Source organism: Mauremys reevesii, linkage group 15 (assembly GCF_016161935.1).
Source record: "Mauremys reevesii isolate NIE-2019 linkage group 15, ASM1616193v1, whole genome shotgun sequence".
Lineage (NCBI taxonomy): Eukaryota > Metazoa > Chordata > Testudines > Geoemydidae > Mauremys > Mauremys reevesii.
Window position 1 is genome coordinate 1,711,203 of NC_052637.1, and position 24,673 is coordinate 1,735,875.

A 24,673-nucleotide genomic window follows, 5' to 3' on the forward strand; every position below is an offset into this window, starting at 1 on the left:
CTGGCCGCCCTGTAGGGGGCGGCAGTGTGGAGGAGGGGAGCGCTCTGCAGCAAACTCGGCAGGGCAGCCCGCGTCCTTCCCTCCCCGCTGCCCGGAGCAGCGCAGAGCCCTCCCAGCAGGCGGCGCGGCGATCAAGGCCGCAGGGTGAGCGCCCCGCTGAAGCCCTCGCCACTCCCTTCTCTCTGGCCCCCGCTCCCTCCCCATTAGACCAGGCGTGCACTGCAGCAGAGGGAGTCCCCTGGCTCCGGCAGCCCTGGAGGGTTTTGTTTTGTTTTTTCCCCTGCTTTGCCGGCCGCGCCGTTCCCACACCCCCACCCCGCTTTGCCGCTCCAGCCGCTCCGCAGGTTGTTTTTTTTTCACCTGCTTTGCAGCTCCAGCCGTGCAGTGTTTTTTGGTTTTTTTTCCCCCCGTGCTTTCCCGCTCCGGCTGTGCTGCAGGTTTCTTCCCCCCCCGGCTTTGCCGTTTCAGCCGCACCGTTTTTTTGTTCCCTCCACCCTGCTTTACCGCTCCGGCCGCACCATGGGTTTTTGGTTCCTCCCCCCCCCCCTGCTTTGCTGCTCCGGCTTTGCTGCATTCCCCCCACACACACTTTGCCGTTCCAGACGCGCTGTTTATTTGTTCCCCCTACCCCGCTTTGCCGCTCTGGCCGCGCTGTGGGTTTTGGGGTTTTTTCCCCTGCTTTGCCACTCCGGCGGCCCCCCCCCTTTTTTTTTTGCTTGGGGCGGCAAAAAAGCCAGAGCCGGCCCTGCTCTCACCTGGCCCCGAGCTGCTGTGGTGAGAGTGGGCTCGGGAGAGTCCTGTCCCCAACGCAGCCTGCAACCCAATTCCCTCATTCCCAGCCCCACCCGACAGGCCTAGCCAGAGCCCTCACCCCTCCACAACAAACCCTCTGCCCAGCCCTGAGCCCCCTCCCACTCTCCGAACCCCTTGCCCCACCACCACATGAATTATCTTCTGTGCGCCAATATGGAGATGATGTGTCACATCCTGGTGCATAGAACCAAATTCATTCCGCACATGGATGTAAAAGACGAGGGAGAACTGGTCAGAGCACATAAGATGCTCAGAGTGAGTTTACACTAGGAAATCTGGTGGAGGATCACAGAGATCTGCTGGCTAATCCCCACCACACCTCCTAGCGGAGCCAGAACTTCAGAGGCTGATGCTGCGGAGGCAGAGGTGGGGTCTCCAGGCCTCCTACAAAAGGCCCTGTAGGAACCAGTCCCTCTCAGTGGTGCTGTCTGCATGCAGACGGGCGGGGGCAGAGGGGCTGAGTGAAGAGAGCCAGCACCTCTCTACCCCTGTCAGTGGACAAGGGACAGGTTACTAGCACTTTATCTTGTCCTTTTTTCCTGCTGCCCAAAAAAAACAGCGGCACCAGAAGGAGAAACAGGCTGATCATCAGTCGTAAAGTGCTCTTGAGGTGGAGAGGCCTTTTTGCAGTGAGAAGCACGGGTCCAGGCAGTCAGTTCTTGGCATTTTACAGTGATGTTGGTAGTCAGCAGGACTTGATAAGGGCCTTTCCAGCGTGGAGCCAGAGTGGTCTTTCGCTGATGGATCTTCATGTAGATATAGTTTTCTGGTTTCAGCAAGTGGCAAGGTTGTTCATGTATAATCATTATTGTCAATTAAAAAAAAAGGTAGAAAGGCTTGCTCCATCTACTTATCTTTGGAGCCCTACCTGGAGTAAGAGAGATTCCCTGCCCGGGTGTGCAGTTCCCCTCTTGCAATTGCTTAAGAATAAACTGTCTCTGATTTGTTACAACCAACCTTAAAGTAAAAACTCTGTTTTCTTCCACAATTATTGATGCTGTGACTCGGATGGTAACGCCAGGCTGAGCCCGCGGCAGCTACTGCGGACTGTTCCCCTTCAAACCGCAAGGCGCCAATCAAGAGGTAAGAGACCTTCTGAAATCTCTAATGGGGTATCGAAGGAGGACTGCTCGTGGAACCGTCTGTCCCTCTGGGGCTCATGCCATCCGAACTTATTGATTTTGTAACAAAATCAAATGCAGAGAGGTACTGAGGAACTGTTACTGCTCTCAATAAGATTACTTTGAAGTGATCAGGGCCAGCTCAAGCTTTTTTTGCCACCCCAAGCAAAAAGTGCCGCCCCCGGCACGTGCTTCCTCGTCTGATGCCTGGAGCCGGCCCTGGAAGTGGTACTGAGGATTTAGTTTTCCCTGATGTGTAACAAGGCCTGATCTGAGTCAATTACATGGAAGCTGCTTAACCCTTTTTGTCATGTGTCACAGAAGTTTAGATCCTGTGTGGATTCTCTCATGTTTAATGAGGTGTGATCTCTTTATGAAACTTTTCCCACAGTCCAAGCACTTGTGGAGTCTCTCTCCTGTGTGGATTCTCCCACGTTGAACGAGGTCTGATCTCCATGTGAAACTTTTCCCCAGTCCAAGCACTTACACAGTCACTCTCTTATGTGGATTTTCTGGTGTTTAACCAGGGCTGATCTCTGTCTGAATGTTTACTTACAGAGCAAGCACCTGTGGGGGTCTCTCTCCTGTGTGGACTGCCTGATGTTGAACAAGGTGTGACCTCCGTATGAAACTTTTCCCACAGTCTGAACACTTGTGAGGTCTCTCTCCTGTGTGGATTGCCTGATGATAAACAAGTTCTGACCTCCGTATGAAACTTTTCCCACAGTCCAAGCACTTATGGGGTCTCTCTCCTGTGTGGATTGCCTGATGTCGAACAAGGTCTGACCTTCTTATGAAACTTTTCCCACAGTCCACACACTTGTGGGGTCTCTCTCCTGTGTGGCCTGACTGATGACAAACAAGGTCTGACCTTCGTATGAAACTTTTCCCACAGTCTGAACACCTGTGAGGTCTCTCTCCTGTGTGGATTGCCTGATGTTGAACAAGGTGGGACCTTTGCTTGAAACTTTTCCCACAGTCCAAGCACATATGGGGTTTCTCTCCTGTGTGGATTGCCTGATGTCGAACAAGGGTTGACCTTCTTTTGAAACTTTTCTCACAGTCCACGCACTTGTGGGGTCGCACTCCTGTGTGGATTGCCTGATGATAAACAAATTCTGACCTTCGTGTGAAACTTTTCCCACAGTCCAAGCACTTATGGGGTCTCTCTCCTGTGTGGATTGCCTGATGTTGAACAAGGGTTGACCTTCTTCTGAAACTTTTCTCACAGTCCATGCACTTGTGGGGTCTCTCTCCTGTGTGGAGTGCCTGATGTTGAACAAGCTGGGACCTTTGCTTGAAACTTTTCCCACAGTCCAAGCACTTGTGAGGTTCCACTCCTGTGTGGATTGCCTGATGACAAACAAGGTTTGACCTTTTTATGAAACTTTTCCCACAGTCCAAGCACTTGTGGGGTCTCTCTCCTGTGTGGATTGCCTGATGTTGAACAAGGTGGGACCTTTGCTTGAAACTTTTCCCACAGTCCAAGCACTTGTGGGGTCTCTCTCCTGTGTGGAGTGCCTGATGTTGAACAAGCTGTGACCTCCGTATGAAACTTTTCCCACAGTCCAAGCACATATGGAGTCCCACTCCTGTGTGGATTGCCTGATGATAAACAAATTCTGACCTTCGTGTGAAACTTTTCCCACAGTCCAAGCACTTGTGGGGTCTCTCTCCTGTGTGGATTGCCTGATGTCGAACAAGGGTTGACCTTCTTCTGAAACTTTTCTCACAGTCCACGCACTTGTGGGGTCTCTCTCCTGTGTGGATTGCCTGATGATAAACAAATTCTGACCTTCGTATGAAACTTTTCCCACAGTCCAAGCACATATGGAGTCCCACTCCTGTGTGGATTGCCTGATGTTGAACAAGCTGTGACCTCCGTATGAAACTTTTCCCACAGTCCAAGCACTTGTGGGGTCTCTCTCCTGTGTGGAGTGCCTGATGTTGAACAAGCTGTGACCTCCGTATGAAACTTTTCCCACAGTCCAAGCACATATGGAGTCCCACTCCTGTGTGGATTGCCTGATGATAAACAAATTCTGACCTTCGTGTGAAACTTTTCCCACAGTCCAAGCACTTATGGGGTCTCTCTCCTGTGTGGATTGCCTGATGTCGAACAAGGGTTGACCTTCTTATGAAACTTTTCTCACAGTCCATGCACTTGTGGGGTCTCTCTCCTGTGTGGATTGCCTGATGATAAACAAATTGTGACCTTCGTATGAAACTTTTCCCACAATCCAAGCACATATGGAGTCCCACTCCTGTGTGGATTGCCTGATGTTTAACAAGGTGTGACCTTTGCATGAAACTTTTCCCACAGTCCAAGCACTTATGGGGTCTCTCTCCTGTATGGCTTTTATTAAGTGATTTTTGTGCTGACTTTGGACTGAAACATTTCCCTTCAGCTCCTCCCACAAAGGTCGCCTGGGGTTGCACTTCTCCAGGAACTTCCTTATGATTCTCCTCCTCCTCATTCTCAGTCCCTCGCTCAGCACCTGCTGGGAGAGAGACAATCCAGACAGGAGTCATTGTGCTGGGAAGAAAGAGGAATAGCACCGAGGGAAAACCCAACAGAGAGACTGAGCAATTGGATTCTGCCTCCACATCCCACCCAAACACTCAAAGTGAAGGAGAAATGGGAAGGAAACTCCTGCAGCTAAGAGGATGGGTGGAAAGTCATGAGCGATATTTGCTGACTACAGCCCTGTCCTGGCAGAAACGAGGAAGAAAAGGGCGTGCTTATTCACACCATATTTGGGGATTCTCAACTTTTTCCTTCCCTCCCTAGATGGTTTCTGTGTCAGTCCTCACCTGTATGGGGGCAACTCGGAAGCCTTCTTTCCTCGCAGGCCTGGAGATCGGGCACCCACGGCTCTTCCCCTTGCTCCAGGCGGGCGATAAGCTCAGGTTTGGCAAGGGGAAATCCTGCGCAGGGGGTGAAATCAGACCAGATCAGGGTGCATGGAGCATTGGTGGAGTATTTGTCACTAAGGACATTCCGTGAGTGGAACCTGTCCCTGTGCTCTGCTGGAGGAACGTGGCATCCAAGAGGATGGGAACATGGTCACTGGGCCCCCTTGCGCAGAGGAAATTGTCTGGGGAGGTGAGTTGAATTATTACTACACCCTCACTAGGCGTTCCCAGGATCTGTGCGCTGGGGGCCTTGTTGACACACACATGGCTCTGGACTTAAACCCCTGCCTCTTTCTAAACCTGCAGAGCCCAGAGCCCTCCCCATGGTTGGAGCTAGTCCCAACGAGGGAGGTGAACAAGGATTGTGTGTGCAGCCAAGAAACAACACAGACAGGACAATGCTGGATTTATGCCCCTTTGAAAGGTGGCGTGGGTGGATGGTTTGGTTGTCCACTGGGTTTTGACACCCATGTTCCACTGGAGAGGGCACAGAGATGCAAGTCTCTCTCACATGGCAGCTGTGCATTATGGAACCCATTCACCTCTAATGTAACTGACTGAGGAAGAACTTGAACACATTCAGATACGTAGGTCCCCTGGCTTCTAATAACAGAGTGGACGGGAAGCCCTTACCCAGCGAGGTCACAATCTCGTAGTTCTCCTGCATGACGTCCCTGTAGAGGGCTCTCTGAGCGGGGTCCAGCAGAGCCCCCTGCCCCTGGGTGAAATACACAGCCACCTCCTCGAAGGTCACCGGCATCTGAAACAACAGGAGTCCCCCACTCAGCGCCTGCTGCCCCAGATACAATCCCACTAGTCACGGGAAAGAGAAAAAAATGTGAAGCTCTGGGAGGGCCAGACTGGCAGAATCCCACCACCACCCAGCTCAGAGGCTTCAGGGTGGGAAGAAGGTGAGCGCTCCCTGTCCCCCACATAAGACGGAGCAGGGCCGGGATTTCTTATTTCCCACATGCCTGCCAGCCACAGGCTGACATGGGAAGCAGAGCTCTGAGCCGGGGACAGGGACAGGAATCCCAACAGCTTCCCTGCGCATTTCACAGCAGCCTCAGGCCAGTGGGTCCAGACTCCAGCACTGGGAGTCTGGAAAATGTTCCCAGGCCTGCCTACGGGGTTGTATCCTGTTTGAGAAATGGGGGAATGTCCCCTCTCCCCTCCCCCGCCTCCAATGGGCCTACTCAGAAAATCAGCAGGTTTCTCACACCCTGTCTCCTCTCTGCCTCTCCCTCACCCCGCCCAATAGCTCCCTGAAAATCTCCTACCTGAGCTGGCTCCATCACAGCCATTTCCCTTCCCAGTCTCCTGGAAGACGGGACGATCTGGAGCGAAATGTGGACGTGATTCCTCAGTCTGTTGGGGCGAGAGGAGCAATGGGGGAGGTTACAGAAGGGGCTTCAGTCCATGTCACCCGCAGATTCCCATGGAAGAAACAGAGTCTTCACTCTTGTGTTTGTTAGCAGCAAGTCAGAGGCAGTTTATTTCAAGCAATTGCAGGGGGAGCCTACGGAGAGGGGGGGTTCTCTTTCTTAGGCAGGTCTCCAAAGCAGAGCCGGCTCCAGACCCCAGCGCACCAAGCGCGTGCTTGGAGCGGCATTTTGCCAGCAGGGCAGAAGGCGGCTCCGGTGGACCTTCCGCAGTCATGCCTGTGGAAGCTCCACCGGAGCTGCGGGACTGGCGACCGGCAGCCCGCCCCCTGCGGCATGACGCCTGCTTGGGGTGTCCGGATTCCTAGAGCTGCCCCTGCTCCACAGTACAACAGTTTAAAGCACATATTTATAGGTTCCCCTCACATATATCAACGGATACAGCTGAATCTTGTTATACATTTTCCTTCCCATTCTTATCTGAAAGCAAGGTTAGAAAACAGCTTCCCATGTCGTTTCCCCATCCGCCTCGCACAATCCCCACTTCTACAAATCTCGTGACGTTAGGGTTAGGGTTAGCCTTGTCGTGGAAAAACGACCAGGCGTTGTGTTTGGATCAGAACAGCCTGAGGCCTTTGATTGATTACCAGCGCACAGGGGTGGACCGCTATTGGAAACAGCCTCCCCGAAGCTGGTTACAGACAGGCTTATAAAGCTTAAAAGCACAAACTCGTTACACAAGGCTGCAGACATTTTCTTGTTATTTCCTTACTAGAAATGTTGCAAAATCAATATAAATTAGAGCAAACTTAAATTCTTCCAATGTCAGGCCTCTCCTGGTATTTACTGTCTGTCCTTTTGTGGTTAAACGGTGACCGTGAAGGATATGACACAATTGTTTTTAGCTAGGGGATTGTTGGATACTTTCCACTGCCTCCTCTGTGCCCTCATTTCAGCGAGCTGACCTTGGCAGCTCAACATGAGGCTTGGGCCTATAAGGTTTGGATGCCACTGGATTTTCCCTTACAAGGGTTTTGGGGTGCAGACTGCGGTGGGGAGAGGACACCCCCCAGCCCTCTCTCACCGCAGCAGCTCGGGGCCGGGTGAGAGGCACCTCTCCCCAGCCACGGCAGCTGCTGTGGTCCTGAGCCGGGCTGAGGGAGGGGTTCCTCTCCCCAGCAGCTCTGGTGGACCTGGGTCGAGCCTGGGGAGGGGATTTTTTCCACTCTGACTCCTTCTGCCCCTTGTACACAGAAACAAGCAGGATCTTAGTTCAAGGCCTGTAAGCAAGCTTGACCAAACTCAGGACCTTGACTAAAGTTTAAGGCCGGCTAAATTTTCCCTCACAGCCTGTCTTCTGCTCTGTCTCCTAAAAACACTAAGATGGCTGCTGCAAATCCCCTTTTCACACTTCCACATTCCCCCGAGGCTCTTCAGACCCTTCCAGTAACAGCAACTCTGAGGCAAATGCTAGAAAAAGAGCAGAACTGAAGGGGCCACTTTTGGGGATTTCCCTGCACTGCCCTGTAAACTCCTCTCTCTGAGGAACAGCCGGAGCCCTCTGGTGGCATCACCTGAAGAACGAGCTGCCCTGGACTCCTGCAGCAGCCCCCAGGGACAGGCAGACAAAGGCTGATTCCATTGGCCCATCCACTCTCCCTACCGGCCAGAATCAGCAGTGACTCTGGTGGGGCTGAGAACTGAATCCTGCAGGAAAAACAGACCAGGGCCCCGGGCAGACCCCAAAACTCATGAGACACAGACCCCAGCAGCACGGGGGTGTCTGACAATACATAGGGTGACCAGATGTCCCGATTTTATAGGGATGGTCCCGATTTTTGGGTCTTTTCCATATATAGGCTCCTATCACCCCCCACCTCCTGTCCTGATTTTTCACACTTGCTGTCTGGTCACCCTAGACAATAACACACTGGGACCTCCCCATCCCAGCCTGCCCCCCCGCAGCCCCGCACCCGCCTCCTGCTCCCACCCCGCTCCCACGCCTGCCCTCACCCCCGGCACCTCTTTAGCCTCCGCCCCCTGCACCCCGGGGGTGCCGGGGGGGGCGGGTCTCTCTCACCTTCCCTCCGAGCGGGGCCCCCGGGGCAGGGGCCGGGCCGGGCTGGGGGCTCTGCCCTGGGAGAGGCTCCTGGGGGGGAGCAGCGGGAATGGCCCTGCTGGAGATTCCCCTCTCCCGGCTGCAGCCAGGGCTCCGGGCTCCCAGCACCAGCCGCCCCCGGGGATCTCGCCAGGAGCCTGGGAGCCAGAGTCACCGCAGCGGCTGCGAGTCGCTTCCTGCGGCCGGGCCAGAGCCCAGCGCTCGCTGCTCGGAGCCGCCTCCCGGCTGCTCCTGGGTCCTAGCGCTGAAGGGTTCGCGCTGCACTTACAAATTTGCAGCGCTGCAGCAGGGTGTGAAAACACACCCTCTGCAGCGCTGCAAATTGCGGCGCTACAAAGCGCCAGTGTAGTCAAAACCCCAGCGCTGTCCGTTATTCCCCACAGGGAAGTGGAGTACGGACAGCGCTGGGAGAGTTTTCTCCCAGCGCTGGCGCTTTGACTACACTTAGCGCTTCAAAGCGCTGCCGCGGCAGCGCTTTGAAATGCAAGTGTAGCCAATAGGTCCGGCTCCTGTTCCACTCCCAGGCGCTATGGTCAGAAGGGCCCATCACGAGCATCTGGCCCAGGGGGTCTCATGACCAAATTTGGTGGCCTCAGAGTGTGGCCAGGAACTCTCGCTGGTGGCCGCTCTGACACTTTCCCCTAGAATCCTAACTAACGTTAGGAGAAACCAATAAATATGCACAGAGGTAAGAGGGGGGAAACGTTCCTGCCTTACTCTTTGTGGGGAAGAGGAAGTGGAGGGGGGCAGCCCAGCAGGTCACACAGAGTTTGTAGTGCACGTCCAGGGAATTATCTCAGCCCATCAGCAGGGCACCCTCCTCTGGTGGTGTCTCACGCTCTGTCACTGCTTCGCTGACTCCATGTCTTCAGAAGCCAGATCCGCATCTCTCCTGGCCGAGTGTCCTCTTCGGGGTACAGCCCTCTGGCTGAGCCCCAAACTCCGTTCCCCCCCTTTCTGCGGTGTAAAGGTTTGCTTTAGTGGGACACTACTGAGAGTATCCGATTCAGGATGAACTGCTGAGACCAAGGGCAGGCACAGCCCATGATAGGTAGTCCTTCACTCACAAGGTACAGCGAAAAGCGAACTTCTTTGTCATCACTCTGGCTAACAAAGTCAGAGAAGCAATTCCCTCGGATACTCCAGTCCCTTGTATCATCACTGGAAGCATTGCTTAGAGGGATGAGTGGTCATTAAAATCAGAGTCCCCAGTTAAAGGTTCTCCTGATTCCAAAGGATCAGCTGCACACTCATGGCTCTCTCCGCAAGTCCTCCTCTCGTTGGCTGGGCTTTGCACAGCCTCCCCAAGGGCTGCTTTAACCCCTCTTCTCCCAGAGTGGGAAACTGCACCACTACACCTCACCTCACCGCATCCCCTCCAGCACCCACCACTCTACCCGCTCTAGCTCACCTCCAACCTTCATCAGTGTCCTCTTTTTGGGCAGCTGGGATATGGTCACCCTAGCAACAAACATACAGTAAAATCTCACCATTCTACATGCACTGGTGTTACACACATTTCAACGGCAGATTGTGACTTTTCCAATGACCTACGTTGTACACGATATATCAGAACCATACATAAGTGGTGAGCATGGGGGGCAAAGAGTCTGTCATCCCAACACAGGACAATAAGGTAGATGGGGAAGGGGTGACCAGGTGGACTGTCAGGTTCCTCATCTCCCTTTGGCCTTAGTGATGGGGGTTGGCCTGGCTTCAAGGCTGCCCAGGTCTGCTGACATCCCCGGCTCCCTTCTTGCCTCAGCCCAAGTTTGGCATCTCAAGAATAGGGAGATGCTACTGCCTCCCTTATCATTGTCCGAGGTGTCGTTCATGGACCTTTAGAGTTCAGGGGCAGCTTCACACGACACTCACAGGCCAAGTTGAGTCCCTCCCTCGCTGGTACCAGTGCAGCGAGTTCACAGTTCTCAGCCTCAGCTATCAGCTATCAGGCTCGGAGGAGCAAACCCAGCAGTTTCCCAGCTCTGTTCCCCCAACTTCTCCCCCTCCCAACGGTATCGCACATCTCTGCAGGGATCAGGCAGTGTCATGGAAATTACCCACGCCTTGCATTTGGATCAGACAGCCTGAGGCTTCTTTATTGTAATACAAGCATGCGGGGAGAGACAGCTGCACCGAGCCGCTCTGCAAAGATGAAAACAATAAAAGCTTACATAGATTTTTAACAATATACAGATAAGCACATTTCCTCATTAATATTTCCTTATTAGGAACACAGCAAAACCAAGTTGTCCCGTTTTAAAGAGTTGTTCTTTTGTGGATCTCGGTCCAGTGGAGTTCCAGAGTCGACGGGAGCGCGTTCGGGGATCGATATATCGCATCAAGATGAAACGCGATATATCGATCCCCGAAAAATTGATTGCTACCTGCGGATATGCCGGGTAGTCTGGACATACCCTAGCTCTCACCATCAGTGTTCATGCTGAGAGACACTGATCACTAGAGGGATAGCTCAGTGGTTTGAGCATTGGCCTGCTAACCCAGGGTTGAGGGGGCCACTTAGGGATCTGGGGCAAAAATTGGCCCTGCTAGTGAAGGCAGGGGGCTGGACTCGATGACCTTTCAAGGTTTCTTCCAGTTTTAGGAGATTGGTATATCTCCAATTATTATTACTGTCATTGTTCAAACCACACAAAAATCTCACGTCAAAGGGTTACACAAACATTAAAATAAAATAATATCTAAAAAAGGATGATTCGTGCAAATGACCATTTGTCTCTTGAAATCTGCAGGAAATCTGAGCTACAACCTATCCAACTAAACTAATATCAAATATGTGACCTCACGGCCTTAACGAAGAGAGAAAAACCCACAGGCCAGGATGGACTATAAAATGGTTTCACATTCATAAAGTGAAATCTCAGAGACTCTTAAGAAATGTATCCATTTTCTTCTGAAGTGGCTAAACCGGCTTCACTTCTCACCTCCTTATTCAGCTGTATGAGTTACAAAAGTGTTAGCATCATCATCATAAAAGAAAGAGAATGAAAGACAAAACGTCCTTCCCATCTACAAATGATCTGGACTAAACCTAGAAAAAGCCAGGAAGCAATTTTACCAATAGATGGAAACAGGGCTATAAAATCTGAAGATCAAACTGTGCTTTGAAGTTCACTGAGATTTCCCTGACCACTTTCGAGTTCTGTTACACTTCCTTCTCCAGCACTCAGGAGTCTGACCCAAGACCATAGACATCAAAGCTGTGACTCCTAAGCATGGAGAGCCAGGGACAGGGTGGTAAGTGACACCTTGGGAGATGGAGGGATAGAACGGAGACAGGTTAAACTTTCCATGGCTGGGACAGAGCCTGCTGTGTTGAGAGTGGAGCGTGACAGTGACAGGGGAAGGAGGTTTCAGAGTGGGAGCCGTATTAGTCTGTATCCACAAAAAGAACGAGGACTCCTTGTGGCACCTTAGAGACTAACAAATTTATTTGGGCATAAGCTTTCGTGGGCTATGACGCACTTCATCAGATGCATGGAGTGGAGCATACAGTAGGAACACACACACACACACCATGAAAAGATGGAGCTTGCTGTACCAACTCTGTGAGACTAATCAACTCGGGTGAGCTATTATCAGTTTCCCCTACTTTACTCACACCTTGTCAACTGTTTGTAATGGGCCATCCTGATTATCACTACAAACGTTTTTTTTCTCCTCCTAATAGCTCACCTTAATTGACTAGCCTCTTAGAGTTGGTATGGCAACCCCCATCTTTGCATGTTCTCTGTATATATATCTTCCTCCTGTATGTTCCACTCTATGCATCTGAAGTGGATTTTAGCCCACAAAAAGCTTAAGCCCGAATATAGGTGTTCGTTTCTAAGGTGCCACAAGAACGCCTCATTCTTTTTTTAGGGGAAGGAGGGAATCTCTCACACTCATCCCATCACCCTGAAATAGCAGAGAAGCTAAAACACCCCATTTTACTGTCCCCCCACTTTTTTTTTCTTTTCTAGTTAATTCTGGTGCATAAGGGATAAAATGTACAAACACTAAATGCTTTCCGGCATGGCCTGGTGTAACGCGAGACTATCTGGGAACGAGAAAGTCTGGCCCCCAAGGGGGAACTCAGGGACTAGCAATCACTCTGCTAATGAGAGATTGGAGGGGGTGGGGGTCAGAAACTGTGTTCCCTGCAGCCTATCGAGGACCGTGGACGCAGGCAGGGAGGGGCCCCTCTGAGGGCTTAGCCCGGATCCACTGGAGCTGCTGGGGAGAGGAACCCCTCCCTCAGCCCGGCCCAGGACCACAGGAGCTGCGACCGCTGGGGAGAGGTGCCTCTCACCTGGCCCCGAGTTGCTGTGGTGAGAGTGGGCTGGGGAGAGTCCTGTCCCCAACGCAGCCTGCAACCCAATTCCCTCATTCCCAGCCCCACCCCACAGCCCTAGCCAGAGCCCTCACCCCTCCACACCCAACCCTCTGCCCAGCCCTGAGCCCCCTCCCACTGTCCGAACCCCTTGGCCCCACCCCCACCACATGAATTCTCTTCTGTGCGCCAATATGGAGATGATGTGTCACATCCTGGTGCATAGAACCAAATTCATTCCGCACATGGATGTAAAAGACGAGGGAGCACTGGTCAGAGCACATAAGATGCTCAGAGTGAGTTTACACTAGGAAATCTGGTGGAGGGTCACAGATATCTGCTGGCTAATCCCCACCACACCTCCTAGCAGAGCCAGAACTTCAGAGGCTGATGGTGCGGAGGCAGAGGTGGGGCCTCTCTTCACTCAGCCCCTCTGCCCCCGCCCGTCTGCATTCAGACAGCACCTCTCTACCCCTGTGCTCTCCCTCTGCCCTTATCCCATGAGCCCCAAACACTCGATAGTCCCAGCACCCAGCTCCCCCTGCTCCCCAGCCATTCAATCCACGGTTTCCCCCCCAGAACCCAAACCCTGGTGTCTCAATATTTGATTCCCCCAGAGCCCAGCACAATGAGGGATTCAGGCCGGGGATATTTGATTCCCCCAAAGCCCAGTCCAGGGGCTGGTGGAAATTGAGGGGTGGAGACAGGGGTCTAGAGTGATGGTGGGGCCTGGCCCAAGTGTCCTTCTTCTCATCTCCATGGCAGGGGGATCTCGGCTGGGAGGGGAAGGGAGAGGCGGGAACTTCAGCCAGGCAGAGGGAGCGGCCGGAGGAGTTTCTCTCTCTCCCTTCCCCACCTGTGGCTCATCAGCTCAGCAGCCAGGGCTGCAGCAGGGAGGAGGGGCTGATCGGGGCTTCTCCTCCTCTGTCTGGGGTTTGCTTAGACCAGGCAGAGGCAGGGGTCACTGACCAGCTGCTGCTGGATCCTCACCCCAGCGATGGGCACCTGGATCCTTGGGAGCCAAATGCCCCTGATGTGTGTGGGAACGAGGAAATGGGGTTGTTACTATGGCCTGGTCAGGGCCCTGAGAGAATTCCCCTGCTTCGTGGAGGAGTCCAACATGGTGTTAGCTCCACTTGGAGCATTTTCTGCACTGAGAACATCTCAGAAGTTTCTTCCCTCTGCGGATTTCTGGATGCTGATACTCCGGGAGCACCTAATGGAGCTTCCCCCATATTCAAGGCCTCTCTGCTCTGTGAGTCACTGAGGTGTGAGGTCAAATTGAATTTTTTTCTGCAGTCAGACTATTCCTAGGGTCTTTCATACCTATGTGGATTCTCGGTTACTGAAGCTTTTCTGACATGCCAAACATCTTTAAAGTCTCTCTCCTGTGTGGCTTGCTTGTTGTGTAACAAGGCTTGAGCTGAGTCAGTTACATGCAAGCTGCTTAATCCTTTCTGGTCACTTGTCACAGAACTTTAGATCCTGTGTGGATTCTACCATGTTTATTGAGCTGTGATCTCTCTCTGAAACTTTTCCCACAGTCCAAGCATTTATGGGGTCTCTCTCCTGTGTGGATTTTCTGATGTTTAAGAAGGTCTGACCTCCATATGAAACTTTTCCCACAGTCCAAGCACTTATGGGGTCTCTGTCCTGTGTGGATTGCCTGATGTTTAATAAGCGCTGATGTCGTTATAAAGTATTTCCCACAGTCGAAGCATTTATGGGGTCTCTCTCCTGTGTGGATTGCCTGATGCTTAACAAGCTTTGACCTCCCTGTGAAACTTTTCCCACAGTCCAAGCATTTATGGGGTCTCTCTCCTGTGTGGATTGCCCGGTGATGAACAAGGTCTGATCTCCGCTTGAAACTTTTCCCACAGTCCAGGCACTTATGGGGTCTCTCTCCTGTGTGGATTGCCTGATGACTGACAAGGTCTGATCTCCGTGTGAAACTTTTCCCACAATCTAAGCACTTATGAGGGCTCTCTCCTGTATGGATTGCCTGATGTCTACGAAGGTGTGACCTCTGCCTGAAACTTGTCCCACAATCCAAGCACTTGTGAGGTCTCTCTCCTGTGTGGGTTGCCTGATGTCTACGAACGTGTGAGCTCTGCTTGAAACTTTTCCCACAATCCAAGCACTTATGGGGTCTCTCTCCTGTGTGGATTACCCGATGTTTAAGAAAGTCTGACCGTCGCTTGAAACTTTTCACACAATCCAAGCACTTATGGCGTCTCTCTCCTGTGTGGCTTTCCTGATGTGAAATTAGTGCTGACTTAGAACTGAAACATTTCCTGCACTCCCGGCACTGAATGGGCTTCTCTCCAGTGTGGCTTCCCCCCTGGGTATTAAGATCTGAGCGGTTACTGAAACTTTCGCTACGGTCCAAGCATTGAAGGGGTTTCTCTCCAGTATAGATTGTCTGATGTGTCACAAGCTGTGATCTCACAATGAATCCTTTCCCACACTGCCGGCAGTGCCATGGTGTCTCTTCATTGGGATTTGTCTGCTGCGCTCTGGGATCCTTGTCTACTCCCCCACTGTTAATAGATTCATCCACTTTCTTCCTTGGGTGGTTTCCCAGCAGCTTCTGTGACCTGTGCCCATTTCCCCAGGCTTCTCCCTGTTCCACACACTGGGAAAAATTCCCTTCAGCTCTTCCCACAAAGGTCCCCTGTGGTTCCACTTCCCCAGGAACTTTGTCATGATGATTCCTCTCCACGTTCTCACTCCCTCGCTCAGCACCTGCTGGGAGAGACAATCCAGACAGGAGTCATTGTGCTGGGGAGAAAGAGGAATAACACAGATGGAAAACCCAACACCCTAACGCTGTGAAGACTGAGCATTTGGATTCTGCCTCCACTTCTCACCCAAACACTCCTGCAGCTCACAGGATAGGTGAAAACGTGGGAGCGATATCTGCTGACTCCAGCCCTGCCCTGGCTGAAACGAGGAAGAACTGAGGGCGTTCCGCTGTATTTTGGGATTCTCAACTTTTCCTTTCATTCCCCAGATGGTTTCTGTGTCAGTCCTCACCTGTGCGGGCGCCTCTTGGGATCTCTCTTTCGTCGCAGGCCTGGAGATCGGGCACCCATGGCTCTTCCCCTCGTTCCAGCCGGGCGATCAGCTCAGGTTTGGGAATGGGAAATCCTGCGCAGGGGGTGAAATCAGACCAGATCTAGATGCATAGGGCATTGGTGGAGTATTTGTCACAAAGGACGTCCTGTGAGTGGAACCTGTCCCTGTGCTCTGCTGGAGCAACATGGAATCCAAGATGACAGGAACATGGTCACTGAGCCCCCTTGCGCAGAGGAAGTTGTCTGGGGAGGTGAGTTGAATTATTACTACACCCTCACTAGGCGTTCCCAGGATCTGTGCGCTGGGGGCCTTGTTGACTCACACACAGCTCTGCACTTAAACCCCTGCCTCTTTCTAAACCTGCAGAGCCCAGAGCCCTCCCCTGGGCTGGAGCTAGTCCCAACGAGGGAGGTGAACAGGGATTGTGTGTGCAGCCGAGAAACAACACAGACAGGACAATGCTGGATTTATGCCCCTTTGAAAGCTGGAGGGGTGGGGATGGTTTAGCTTGTCCATTGGGTATTGACACCCATGTCCGACTGCAGAGGGCACACAGATGCAAGTCTCTCTCAAATGGCAGCTGTGATTTATGGAACCCACTCGCCTCTGATCTAACTGACCAGGGAAGAACCTGACCAGATTCAGATACGCAGACCCCACGGCTTCTAGTATCTGAGGAGACAGGACTCCCTTACTGTGAGGAAGTGGGACTTTTCCTAATGTTTCCTCTGAATACTCTGTGGGTGCCTCAGTTTCCCCTATGCATTTCTTAAGTCTCCAGTGTGCATAAATGGCCAACACTTTGTATCCTGGCAACAAATGGCTGGGGCCCTTCCCCCCCCTGCAAGGGGATAGCTAAAGGTGAACAAAGAGATGAGGTGACCTCCTGGCCCAGGAAAGAGACAAAGGCCAGAAAGGAGGGGCTGGAGGGGGGTTCAGTTTGGGGCTGGCTGGGGATGGGAAGTAAGTGCAGACAGGGTTGTTTGGCTTGCTGGGCCCCAAAATGGACCCGGCTGAGGGGTTCACTGTACCTACAAGCTCTGTTTTAGATCTTGTTCCTGTCATCTAATAAACCTCTATTTTACTGGCTGGCTAAGAGTGTCGTCTGACTGCGAAGCGAAGTGGGGGTGAAGGACCCTCTGGCTTCCCCAGGACCCCACCTGGGGGAACTCGCCATGGGAAGCACACGGAGGTGCATATGCTGAATGCTCCAAGGTCAGACCCAGGAAGGTGAAGCCGTGTGAGCTTCTTGCCCTGAAGACAGTCTGCTCCAAGGGAGAGGAGGCTCCCCAAAGTCCTGACTGGCTTTGTGGGGAGCAGTTCCAGAGCATCGCCCGGGGACTCCGTGACACTTACCCAGCGAGGTCACCGTCTCGTAGTTCTCCTGCATGACGTCCCTGTAGAGGGCTCTCTGAGCAGGGTCCAGCAGAGCCCCCTGCCCCTGGGTGAAATACACAGCCACCTCCTCGAAGGTCACCGGCATCTGAAACAACAAGAGTCCCCCACTCAGCGCCTGCGGCCCCAGCCACAATCCCGCTAGTCATGGGAAAGAAAGAAAAAGGTGAATCTCTGGGAGGTCCAGAGTAGCAGAATCCCACCTCCACCCTGCTCAGAGCACCTAGGAGACTTCAGGGGGTGGGGAGAAGGTGAGAGCTCCTTGTCCCCGTTCCCCCCTACTGCCCCCCAGCACACGGAGCAGGGCAGGGTCTTCTCATTTCCCACACGCCTGCCAGCCACAGAGCTGAGCGGAAAGCAGAGCTCTGAGCTGGGGACGGGGACAGGAATCCTGACAGCTTCCCTGCGTATTTCACAGCAGCCTCTGGCTAATGCAGTGGCTCTTAAACTTTTTTACTGGTGACCCCTTTCACATAGCCAGCCTCTAAATGCGACCTCTCTTATAAATTAAAAACACTTTTTTATATATTGACCACCACTATAAATGAAGCAGGCAAACCAGCTTCCAGTTTGAGACCCACCCCCCCAGGCTAATGGGTTCAGACTCCAGCACTGGGAGCATGGAAAATGTTCCCAGCCGTGCCGAGGGGGTTGTATCCTGTTTGAGAAATGGGGGAATGTCCCCTCCCCCGCCACCAATGGGCCTACTCAGAAAAATAGTAGGTTTATCACATGCTGTCTCCTCCCTGCCCCCACTCAGCAGCTCCCTGAAAATCCCCTACCTGAGCTGGCTCCATCACAGCCATTTCCCTTCCCTGTCTTCTGGAAGATGGTCCCATCTGGAGCAAAATGTGGACGTGATTCCTCAGCCTGTCGGGAGGAGAGGAGTGATGGGGGAGGTTACAGAAGGGGCTTCAGTCCATGTCACACCCCGATTCCCCCCAGACTCTTCAGACCCTCCCAGTAATGGCATCTCTGAGCCAAATACTAAAAAAAGTGCAAAATCAAAGGGGCCACTTTGGGGGATTCCCCCCATTGCTGTGTAAACCCCTCCCCCTTAGCAATAGCCGGAGCCCTCTGGTGGCATCACCTGAAGAACGAGCTGCCCTGGGCTCCTGCAGCAGCCCCCAGGGACAGGCAGGCAGAGGCTGAGCCCAGTGGCCCATCCACACTCCCCTCTGCCAGAGCCAGCAGTGACTCCAGTATGACACGGGTGTGGCTGAGATGTGAATCCTGCAGGGAAAACAGACCAGGGCCTCGGGCAGCCCCCAAACCCCAAGAGACACAAACCCCACCAGCACTGGAGGAGGGTGCGGGGGGGCGGGGGCTGGGTTTTGCCTTGTAATCTCTGCGCCCTGAGGGGTTAGTCCCTGATCACTCCCAAAGCTGGTTTGATCAGTTCCAGCAGGAGAAAAGCTTCTCTCCGCCCTCTCCCGTCGTGTCCCATGGGGCGGAGAAGCTGCCTGGGCATCTCCCCCCTCCCGCCTCCCCATCTCCCCCCTTTTCCCCGCCAGTCTCCCCACACACCCCTTCCCTCGCAGTGCCCCCCCTCACATCTCCCCCCATTCCAGCCTCGCTCCCCTCAGCCCCACAATCCCCCCGCATCGCCCCATCTTCCCTTCAGTGCCCCCCCCGCCCCCATACCAGCCTGCCCCCCGCAGCCCCGCACCCGCCTCCTGCCCCCACCCCGCTCCCCCGCCTGCCCTCACCCCCGGCACCTCTTTAGCCTCCGCCCCCTGCAGCCCGGGGGTGCCGGGGGGGGGCGGGTCTCTCTCACCTTCCCTCCGAGCGGGGCCCCCCGGGGCAGGGGCCGGGCCAGGCCGGGGGCTCTGCCCTGGGAGAGGCTCCTGGGGGGGAGCAGCGGGAAGGGCCCTGCTGGAGATTCCCCTCTCCCGGCTGCAGCCAGGGATCCGGGCTCCCAGCACCAGCCGCCCCCCGGGGCTCGGGGATCTCGCCAGGAGCCTGGGAGCCAGAGTCACCGCAGCGGCTGCGAGTCACTTCCTGCGGCCGGGCCGGAGCCCAGCGCTCGCTGCCCGGAGCCGCCTCCCGGCTGCTCCTGGGTCCTAGCGCTGAAGGGATCGCGCTGCAGCATCTCTGGGTCCGGCTTCTCTTACACCCATTGCCTTGCACACCGGAAAAATGACACCCAGGCAATGACACCTACATTTGGTGCCCTCCATTGGCTCCCCAAACTCCCCACTAACCCCTGCCCCCTCATGTACCCCTAACCACTCATTTGTGCGTTCCCCCTTCACCCCAACACCTGCACTCCCCTCCTGCAACCCAACCCCTGCACTCGCTTTACCCCAACCCCTGTCCCCTCAACCCTGCACGGTGCCCCCATCACACCCACCCCAGTTCCTCCAGCACCGGTTCCCTCAACCCTGCACGGTGCCCCCTTCACCATAACCCCTGCCCCCTCCTGCACCCCAACCCCTGTTCTGTGCATTCCCCCTTCACCCCAACACCTGCACTCCCCTCCTGTGCCTCTAAACCTTGCACCGTGCCCCCTTCACACCAACCCCTGCTCTGTGCATGCACCCTTCACTCCAAGCACTTCCCTCTCCTGTGCCCCTAACCCCTGCTCTGTGCATGCACCCTTCACCCCAGTCCCTGCATTCTCCTCCTGCACCCTTAACCCCTGCACTGTGCGTGCCCCCTCACCCCAGTCCCTACATTCTCCTCCCACACCCTTAACTCCTGCACTGTGAGTGTCCCCTCAAGCAAACCCCACATCTGCCTCTTGCACCAACGTGGGGGAACTGACCTGGATGCATAAGGGAGCTGTTATTGCTGCTCGCTGCCCTGCTGGACTGCTGCTTCTCCACCCTGTGCACCCTAGGGGGGGGAGTCAGAAGCCCAGTCAGGCCTCCCTGCATCCAGGTCACTTTCCCCAGAGGGCAGGACAGAAACAGCTGTTGTTGCCTCATAGTACAGCCCAGGTGGGAAGTAACCTGGCTGCAGGGAGCCCTGGTGTTGTGTTTGGGGGATAGGGGGGACTGTGTGTGTGCCTGAGTTAGTGTAGCAGCGCACTGTCTCTTTAAGAAACCATTCAGCGTTAGGAACCTGAAGGCCTGTTCAGACACAAGCAGCTGGTGGCAACACCTGAAGAATGAGCTGCCCTGGACTCCCCCTGCAGCCCTCAGGGACAGGCAGGCAGATCCCATTGGCCCATCCACAATTTCCCCTGGCCAGAGCCAGCAGTGACTCCGGTCTGACTCTGGTGTGGCTGAGATCTGAATCGTGCATGGAAATCAGACCAGGGCCCTGGGCAACCCCTTAACACTCAGGAATCAGATCCCCAAAGATCATGAGCGTGTCTCTTTTTTTAGAGTGGTTAGTCTGTATTAGGGAAAAAAAACAAATTTATTTGGGGATAAGCTTTCATGATTGTAGCCCAGATTGTAGTCTCCAAACTTTTTTGATCGCGCACCCCATCAGTGTCTGTGACTGCCATGCTCACAAAGGTGTGAGGCACAGTCTGGCAGGTGCAACAAAAACATATTAAGCTCACTTCGCTAGTGTGATGAGTTTTGAGACCAGCCCATGATATCAGTCAGCACTGCCCTTAAATTACAACATTGCAATAGGAACAGGAACTGTTACAGTGTCACCCTGAGATGTGATTGCTGAAGCTACTCACAACTATTCATATTTCCCATGATGATTTGCTATTACAAATGTTGGTGTCATTAGGCATAACCCTAGGTAACTCAGGAGGGTGGAAAGCCATAAGTGTCAATAAAGCCTTCCTGTACTAGGCCTGAATGAACTAAAGTCACTCCATGTCTGACCAAAGCACTTCCATGTTTATGTTTGAACTTTAATCAACCTAACAGGCCAGCAACAAAGCATTGTTATCAGTTGCAACACCTGCACCAGAAGGTAATAATGAGGCCTGCTTGTTCCTGCCTAAGAGGCAAAATAACAGATCAAAGAAGTAAAACAAGATAACTGTTCACAGAAAAGTTACTAACGAGCTAAAGTGGTTTTTGCCAAGTATGATTTAACCTGCTTAGTGTAATTGCTACTTGCATGATGTATCTGTTATAGAAAAATAGACAGGAGGGGGAAAAAGGGAGGGTAGTGGGGTAATGAGAATGCTTACCTGAAATCATGTATAAAGAGAGAGAGCTGCTTGTATCTGTGTGCAGGATTTGAGAATGTTTTTTTCTCCCTGGCACCTTATTTGGGCTCAAATAAACTTGGTTTACTTCTCCACCCTGGTGTGTTAATTAGTGCGGCGCACACCGGGCAACGAACCCCCACTGTTGCTGTCCTCAGGCCCTCTGTGCCGGCAACACAAATATAAATACCATGGCACAATGACATCCCTCCGCACAACGCTAATGGAGTTGAAGAAGAGCTCAGAGTAATGAAAATAATATTTTGATAAGGAACAAATGTAAAGGAGTGAAACAGTGACAGTGAGATCTTTGTGGGGGTGTCTGTAAATATTTCACTCGATCTAGTCTCCTTTAGCAGCTCAGTAACATCTTATACAGGGGGAGAGCGGCCCTGTCCCGGCTCTGCGATGCACTGGGCCTTTAAGGACACGGCCCTGGGAAATGGGAGCTGAGATCCTGGGAAAGGGGGGCAGGAAAACGCCACCACCCCCTACCTTTTTTTTTTCCTCATGCACTGCAGCTGGCTCAGCCCATCCAGGGGAGCTTTTATCCCCTCTGCCCCTCCCTAGTCCTGGATTTCCCCCTCCGGCCCGCCTGGCGGGGTCTGTACCCCAGCTCTCACCTCCCTCTGCTCCCCACGTGGCTCTGTCCTGGGCTCCCGCCGCCCCGCACCCACCGGGGCTGGCGGCAGCTTTCCCGGGCCCCGGGCGGGAATCGCAGCCAGCTCCGCTGGGAGCAGCCTGGGGCCAAACCTCCCCCTGCAGCCCGGGGGTGCTGGGGGGGGGGGGCGGGTCTCTCTCACCTTCCCTCCGAGCAGGGCCCCCCGGGGCAGGGGCTGGGCCGGGCTGGGGGCTCTGCCCTGGGAGAGGCTCCTGGGGGGGGGGAGCAGCGGGAAGGGCCCTGCTGGAGATTCCCCTCTCCCGGCTGCAGCCAGGGCTCCGGGCTCCCAGCACCAGCCGCCCCCCGGGGCTTGGGGATCTCTCCAGGAGCCTGGGAGCCAGAGTCACCGCAGCGGCTGCGAGTCACTTCCTGCGGCCGGGCCGGAGCCCGGAGCCTTGTTCCCGGAAAATGACACCCAGGCAAACTTGCATTTGGTGCCCTGCATGGGCTCCCCACTAGTCCCTGCCCCCTCCTGTACCCCCAACCCCGGGTGCAGGGCAAGGCCCAGAGCAGGGGCTCTCTTGTGCCCCACCCCATGCTCTGGGCCTTGCCCTGCACCCAGGGCCGGTTCGAAACCCTCCCGATTTGCAACCGGTTGCAGTTTCTGCCGCACAACGTAACCATCTGGGCTCCTGCTCAGGACTTGCTGCCGCCTGGTCCATGGGGTTGCGAATCAGGAGGGACAGGGTTTGTGGTCAAAAACACTCACATTTTGCTTCCTCCTGGCTAATGTGCCAAATGGACCTATTGCAGGGTTCTGGGGGGTTCTGCATTTTAATTTAATTTTAAATTAAGCTTCTTAAGCATTTTAAAAACCTTATTTACTTTATATATAACAATAGTTTAGATATATATTATAGCCATAAAAAGAGACCTTCTAAAAATATTAAAATGTATTACTGGCATGCGAAACCTTAAATGAGAGAGACTAAATGAAGACTTGGCACAGCTCTTCTGAAAGGTTGCCGAACCCTGATCTTTTGGATGCTTGAGGCATGCTCTTTCACTTTTTTGTGTGTGAATACATGAAAAGGGAGGTAAGGTTTGTGGGTACAGAGCACTCCCCTGACCCCAAGGTGATAACCAGAGTGGTCCCATTCATTTTTTCCACTGGCTTCCTCCTTGATTATTTCCAGTGACTTGGCTGCCTATGCACCTGTCACTGGTCCAGGGTAGTGAATCTGGAGCGGTAAATGTTTCTGTCATTACACCGGGCCCCCGGAGCTTCTTCCCGCTCCCGGTCTTTGTCGGCGGGGGGTCCTTCCGCTCCGGGGTGGAACGACACCCCCCCCCCCGCCGGCGAATTACGGCTGAAGTGGGACCCGCCGCCGAAATGCAGCCAGGTCTTCGGCGGTAATTCGGAGGCGGGGCCCTTCCGTTCCGGGACCCGCTGCCGAAGTGCCCCGAAGACCCGGCTGCACTTCGGCAGCGGATCCCGCTTCGGCGGCAGGGGGCCCCCGCCGCGGGTCTTTGGGGCACTTAGGCGGCGGGTCCCGGAACGGAAGGGCCCCCCGCCGCCGAAGACCCCAGACCCCCGGAATTCTCTGGGCGGCCCTGGGGTGAGCGGTGGCCCCTGCTCTCTGGAGCTGGTGGCTGGGCTCTGCCAGTGCTGGAGCCAAGCGATGGCTCTGGGCTGCGGCTGCTCCGAGCCACACCCCGACCCGCGCGGACCCCCAGGGCGGAGCGATCATGTCCTAGCCTGGAGCCCATCACCCGCCGAGCCGAGCCGGGCCCCTTCTCTGGCCCAGGGCCTGGTCCCGCCTCCCCACCTGGCCGGGGGCCCCGCCTGGCTATAAAGGCCACTCCCTGAGCTGCGGTTGTGAGTTTCGGGGTCCGGGTCTAACCTGGGTGAGTGGAGCTTCTGGTTCGTCCCCTCCCCGGGCAGGGCTCCCCATGGCCCAGCCTGGGGGTGTCACCGGGGCTTCCACTGAGCAGGGATCGGGGCGGAAGCGAATGCCCCGGTCTCCCTGCACGGCCGGGCGGGCTCTTGGCTGGGCAGGAGATGGGGCGGGGAGGGCAGCGGGGAGGGCTGTTGGCGGAGGGGAGAGCGGGGGTGCCCCATGGCTGTTGATGGTGGGGGGCCCAATGTAAGCGCTCTAGTGATATGCAGCGGGGTTCAGGGCGGGTGCTCCAGAGACAAAGGAGTTTTGGTTTCTAGAGCGACTCTGGATGCCAGGTTAAGGAGTCTCTGCCCTAGCAGCAGGAGATGGCTCTAGCAGGGAGCTGCTCCTCAGGTGACAGCCCACTGGGATGCAAGCTTGGGAAGTCCCTCCTTGGCAGCGCCAGACTTGTCAGGCTTTAGTACCGAAGCAGGATGGGCTCTAGGCACCAGCAAAGCAAGCAACTGCCCGGGGTGGCACATTTCCAGGGGCGTCATTCTGGCCAGCCTTTTTCTTTGAGGCACTTGCACTCTCAGAGCTGTGCCACTCAGATGGGGTGAGGGCAGGGGTGACTCTAGCCATTTCACCACCCCAAGCATGGCGGCACGCCGCGGGGGGCGCTCTGCCGGTCCCGTGGCTCCGGTGGACCTCCCACAGACGTGCCTGCGGATGCTCCACCAAAGCCGCGGGAGCAGCGGACCCTCCGCAGGCACGTCTGCGGGAGGTCCACCGGAGACGCCTGCCGCCCTCCTGGCGACCGGCAGAGCACCCCTTGCGGCATGCCGCCCCAAGCACGCGCTTGGCGTGCTGGGGCCTGGAGCCGCCCCTGGGTGAGGGTGCTGTGCCCTC

The 24,673-nt window shown here is 54.7% G+C and overlaps 3 protein-coding genes and 1 long non-coding RNA gene across 4 annotated transcripts; all 4 read right to left on the reverse strand.

Moving 5' to 3' along the window:
* Window positions 1-931: 931 nt before the first annotated feature.
* LOC120382896 (zinc finger protein 664-like) lies at window positions 932-17,172 on the reverse strand. Its single transcript, XM_039500358.1, has 4 exons — window positions 17,119-17,172; window positions 15,721-15,834; window positions 13,149-15,429; window positions 932-1,291 (listed from the first exon to the last, which is right to left on the reverse strand). Exons 1-3 carry the CDS (start codon window positions 17,150-17,152, stop codon window positions 14,153-14,155), a joined length of 1,425 nt encoding a protein of 474 aa, XP_039356292.1. The 5' UTR covers window positions 17,153-17,172; the 3' UTR covers window positions 932-1,291; window positions 13,149-14,152.
* Window positions 1,285-3,786, reverse strand: LOC120382907 (zinc finger protein 551-like). The gene has a single exon (XM_039500385.1). It carries the CDS (start codon window positions 3,762-3,764, stop codon window positions 2,487-2,489), a length of 1,278 nt encoding a protein of 425 aa, XP_039356319.1. The 5' UTR covers window positions 3,765-3,786; the 3' UTR covers window positions 1,285-2,486.
* LOC120382930 (zinc finger protein 251-like) lies at window positions 3,843-5,644 on the reverse strand. Its single transcript, XM_039500415.1, has 3 exons — window positions 5,484-5,644; window positions 4,749-4,862; window positions 3,843-4,127 (listed from the first exon to the last, which is right to left on the reverse strand). The coding sequence occupies exons 1-3, from the start codon at window positions 5,608-5,610 to the stop codon at window positions 4,084-4,086; spliced, it is 285 nt and encodes a 94-aa protein (XP_039356349.1). The 5' UTR covers window positions 5,611-5,644; the 3' UTR covers window positions 3,843-4,083.
* Window positions 17,173-17,194: 22 nt separating the features above from the next.
* LOC120382939 lies at window positions 17,195-18,612 on the reverse strand. Its single transcript, XR_005588278.1, has 3 exons — window positions 18,248-18,612; window positions 17,940-18,027; window positions 17,195-17,245 (listed from the first exon to the last, which is right to left on the reverse strand). It is a non-coding gene; the product is annotated as an uncharacterized LOC120382939 (long non-coding RNA).
* Between the last annotated feature and the right edge of the window lie 6,061 nt (window positions 18,613-24,673).

What these genes read in the sequence shown, in the direction of transcription:
- LOC120382907 (XM_039500385.1), bottom strand. Translation starts at nt 3,764, where the DNA reads ATGTGCTTGGACTGTGGGAAAAGTTTCATACGAAGGTCAGAATTTGTT.
- LOC120382930 (XM_039500415.1), bottom strand. Translation starts at nt 5,610, where the DNA reads ATGCCGGTGACCTTCGAGGAGGTGGCTGTGTATTTCACCCAGGGGCAG. An exon ending in CGAGATTGTGACCTCGCTGG is followed by an intron (nt 4,863 to 5,483) that starts GTAAGGGCTTCC and finishes CCCCCTGCGCAG; the next exon opens with GATTTCCCCTTGCCAAACCT. An exon ending in TCCGAGTTGCCCCCATACAG is followed by an intron (nt 4,128 to 4,748) that starts GTGAGGACTGAC and finishes GTTTATCATCAG; the next exon opens with GCAATCCACACAGGAGAGAG.
- LOC120382896 (XM_039500358.1), bottom strand. Translation starts at nt 17,152, where the DNA reads ATGCAGGAGAACTACGAGACGGTGACCTCGCTGG. An exon ending in CGAGACGGTGACCTCGCTGG is followed by an intron (nt 15,835 to 17,118) that starts GTAAGTGTCACG and finishes CCCCCTGCGCAG; the next exon opens with GATTTCCCATTCCCAAACCT. An exon ending in CCCAAGAGGCGCCCGCACAG is followed by an intron (nt 15,430 to 15,720) that starts GTGAGGACTGAC and finishes CTCTCCCAGCAG; the next exon opens with GTGCTGAGCGAGGGAGTGAG.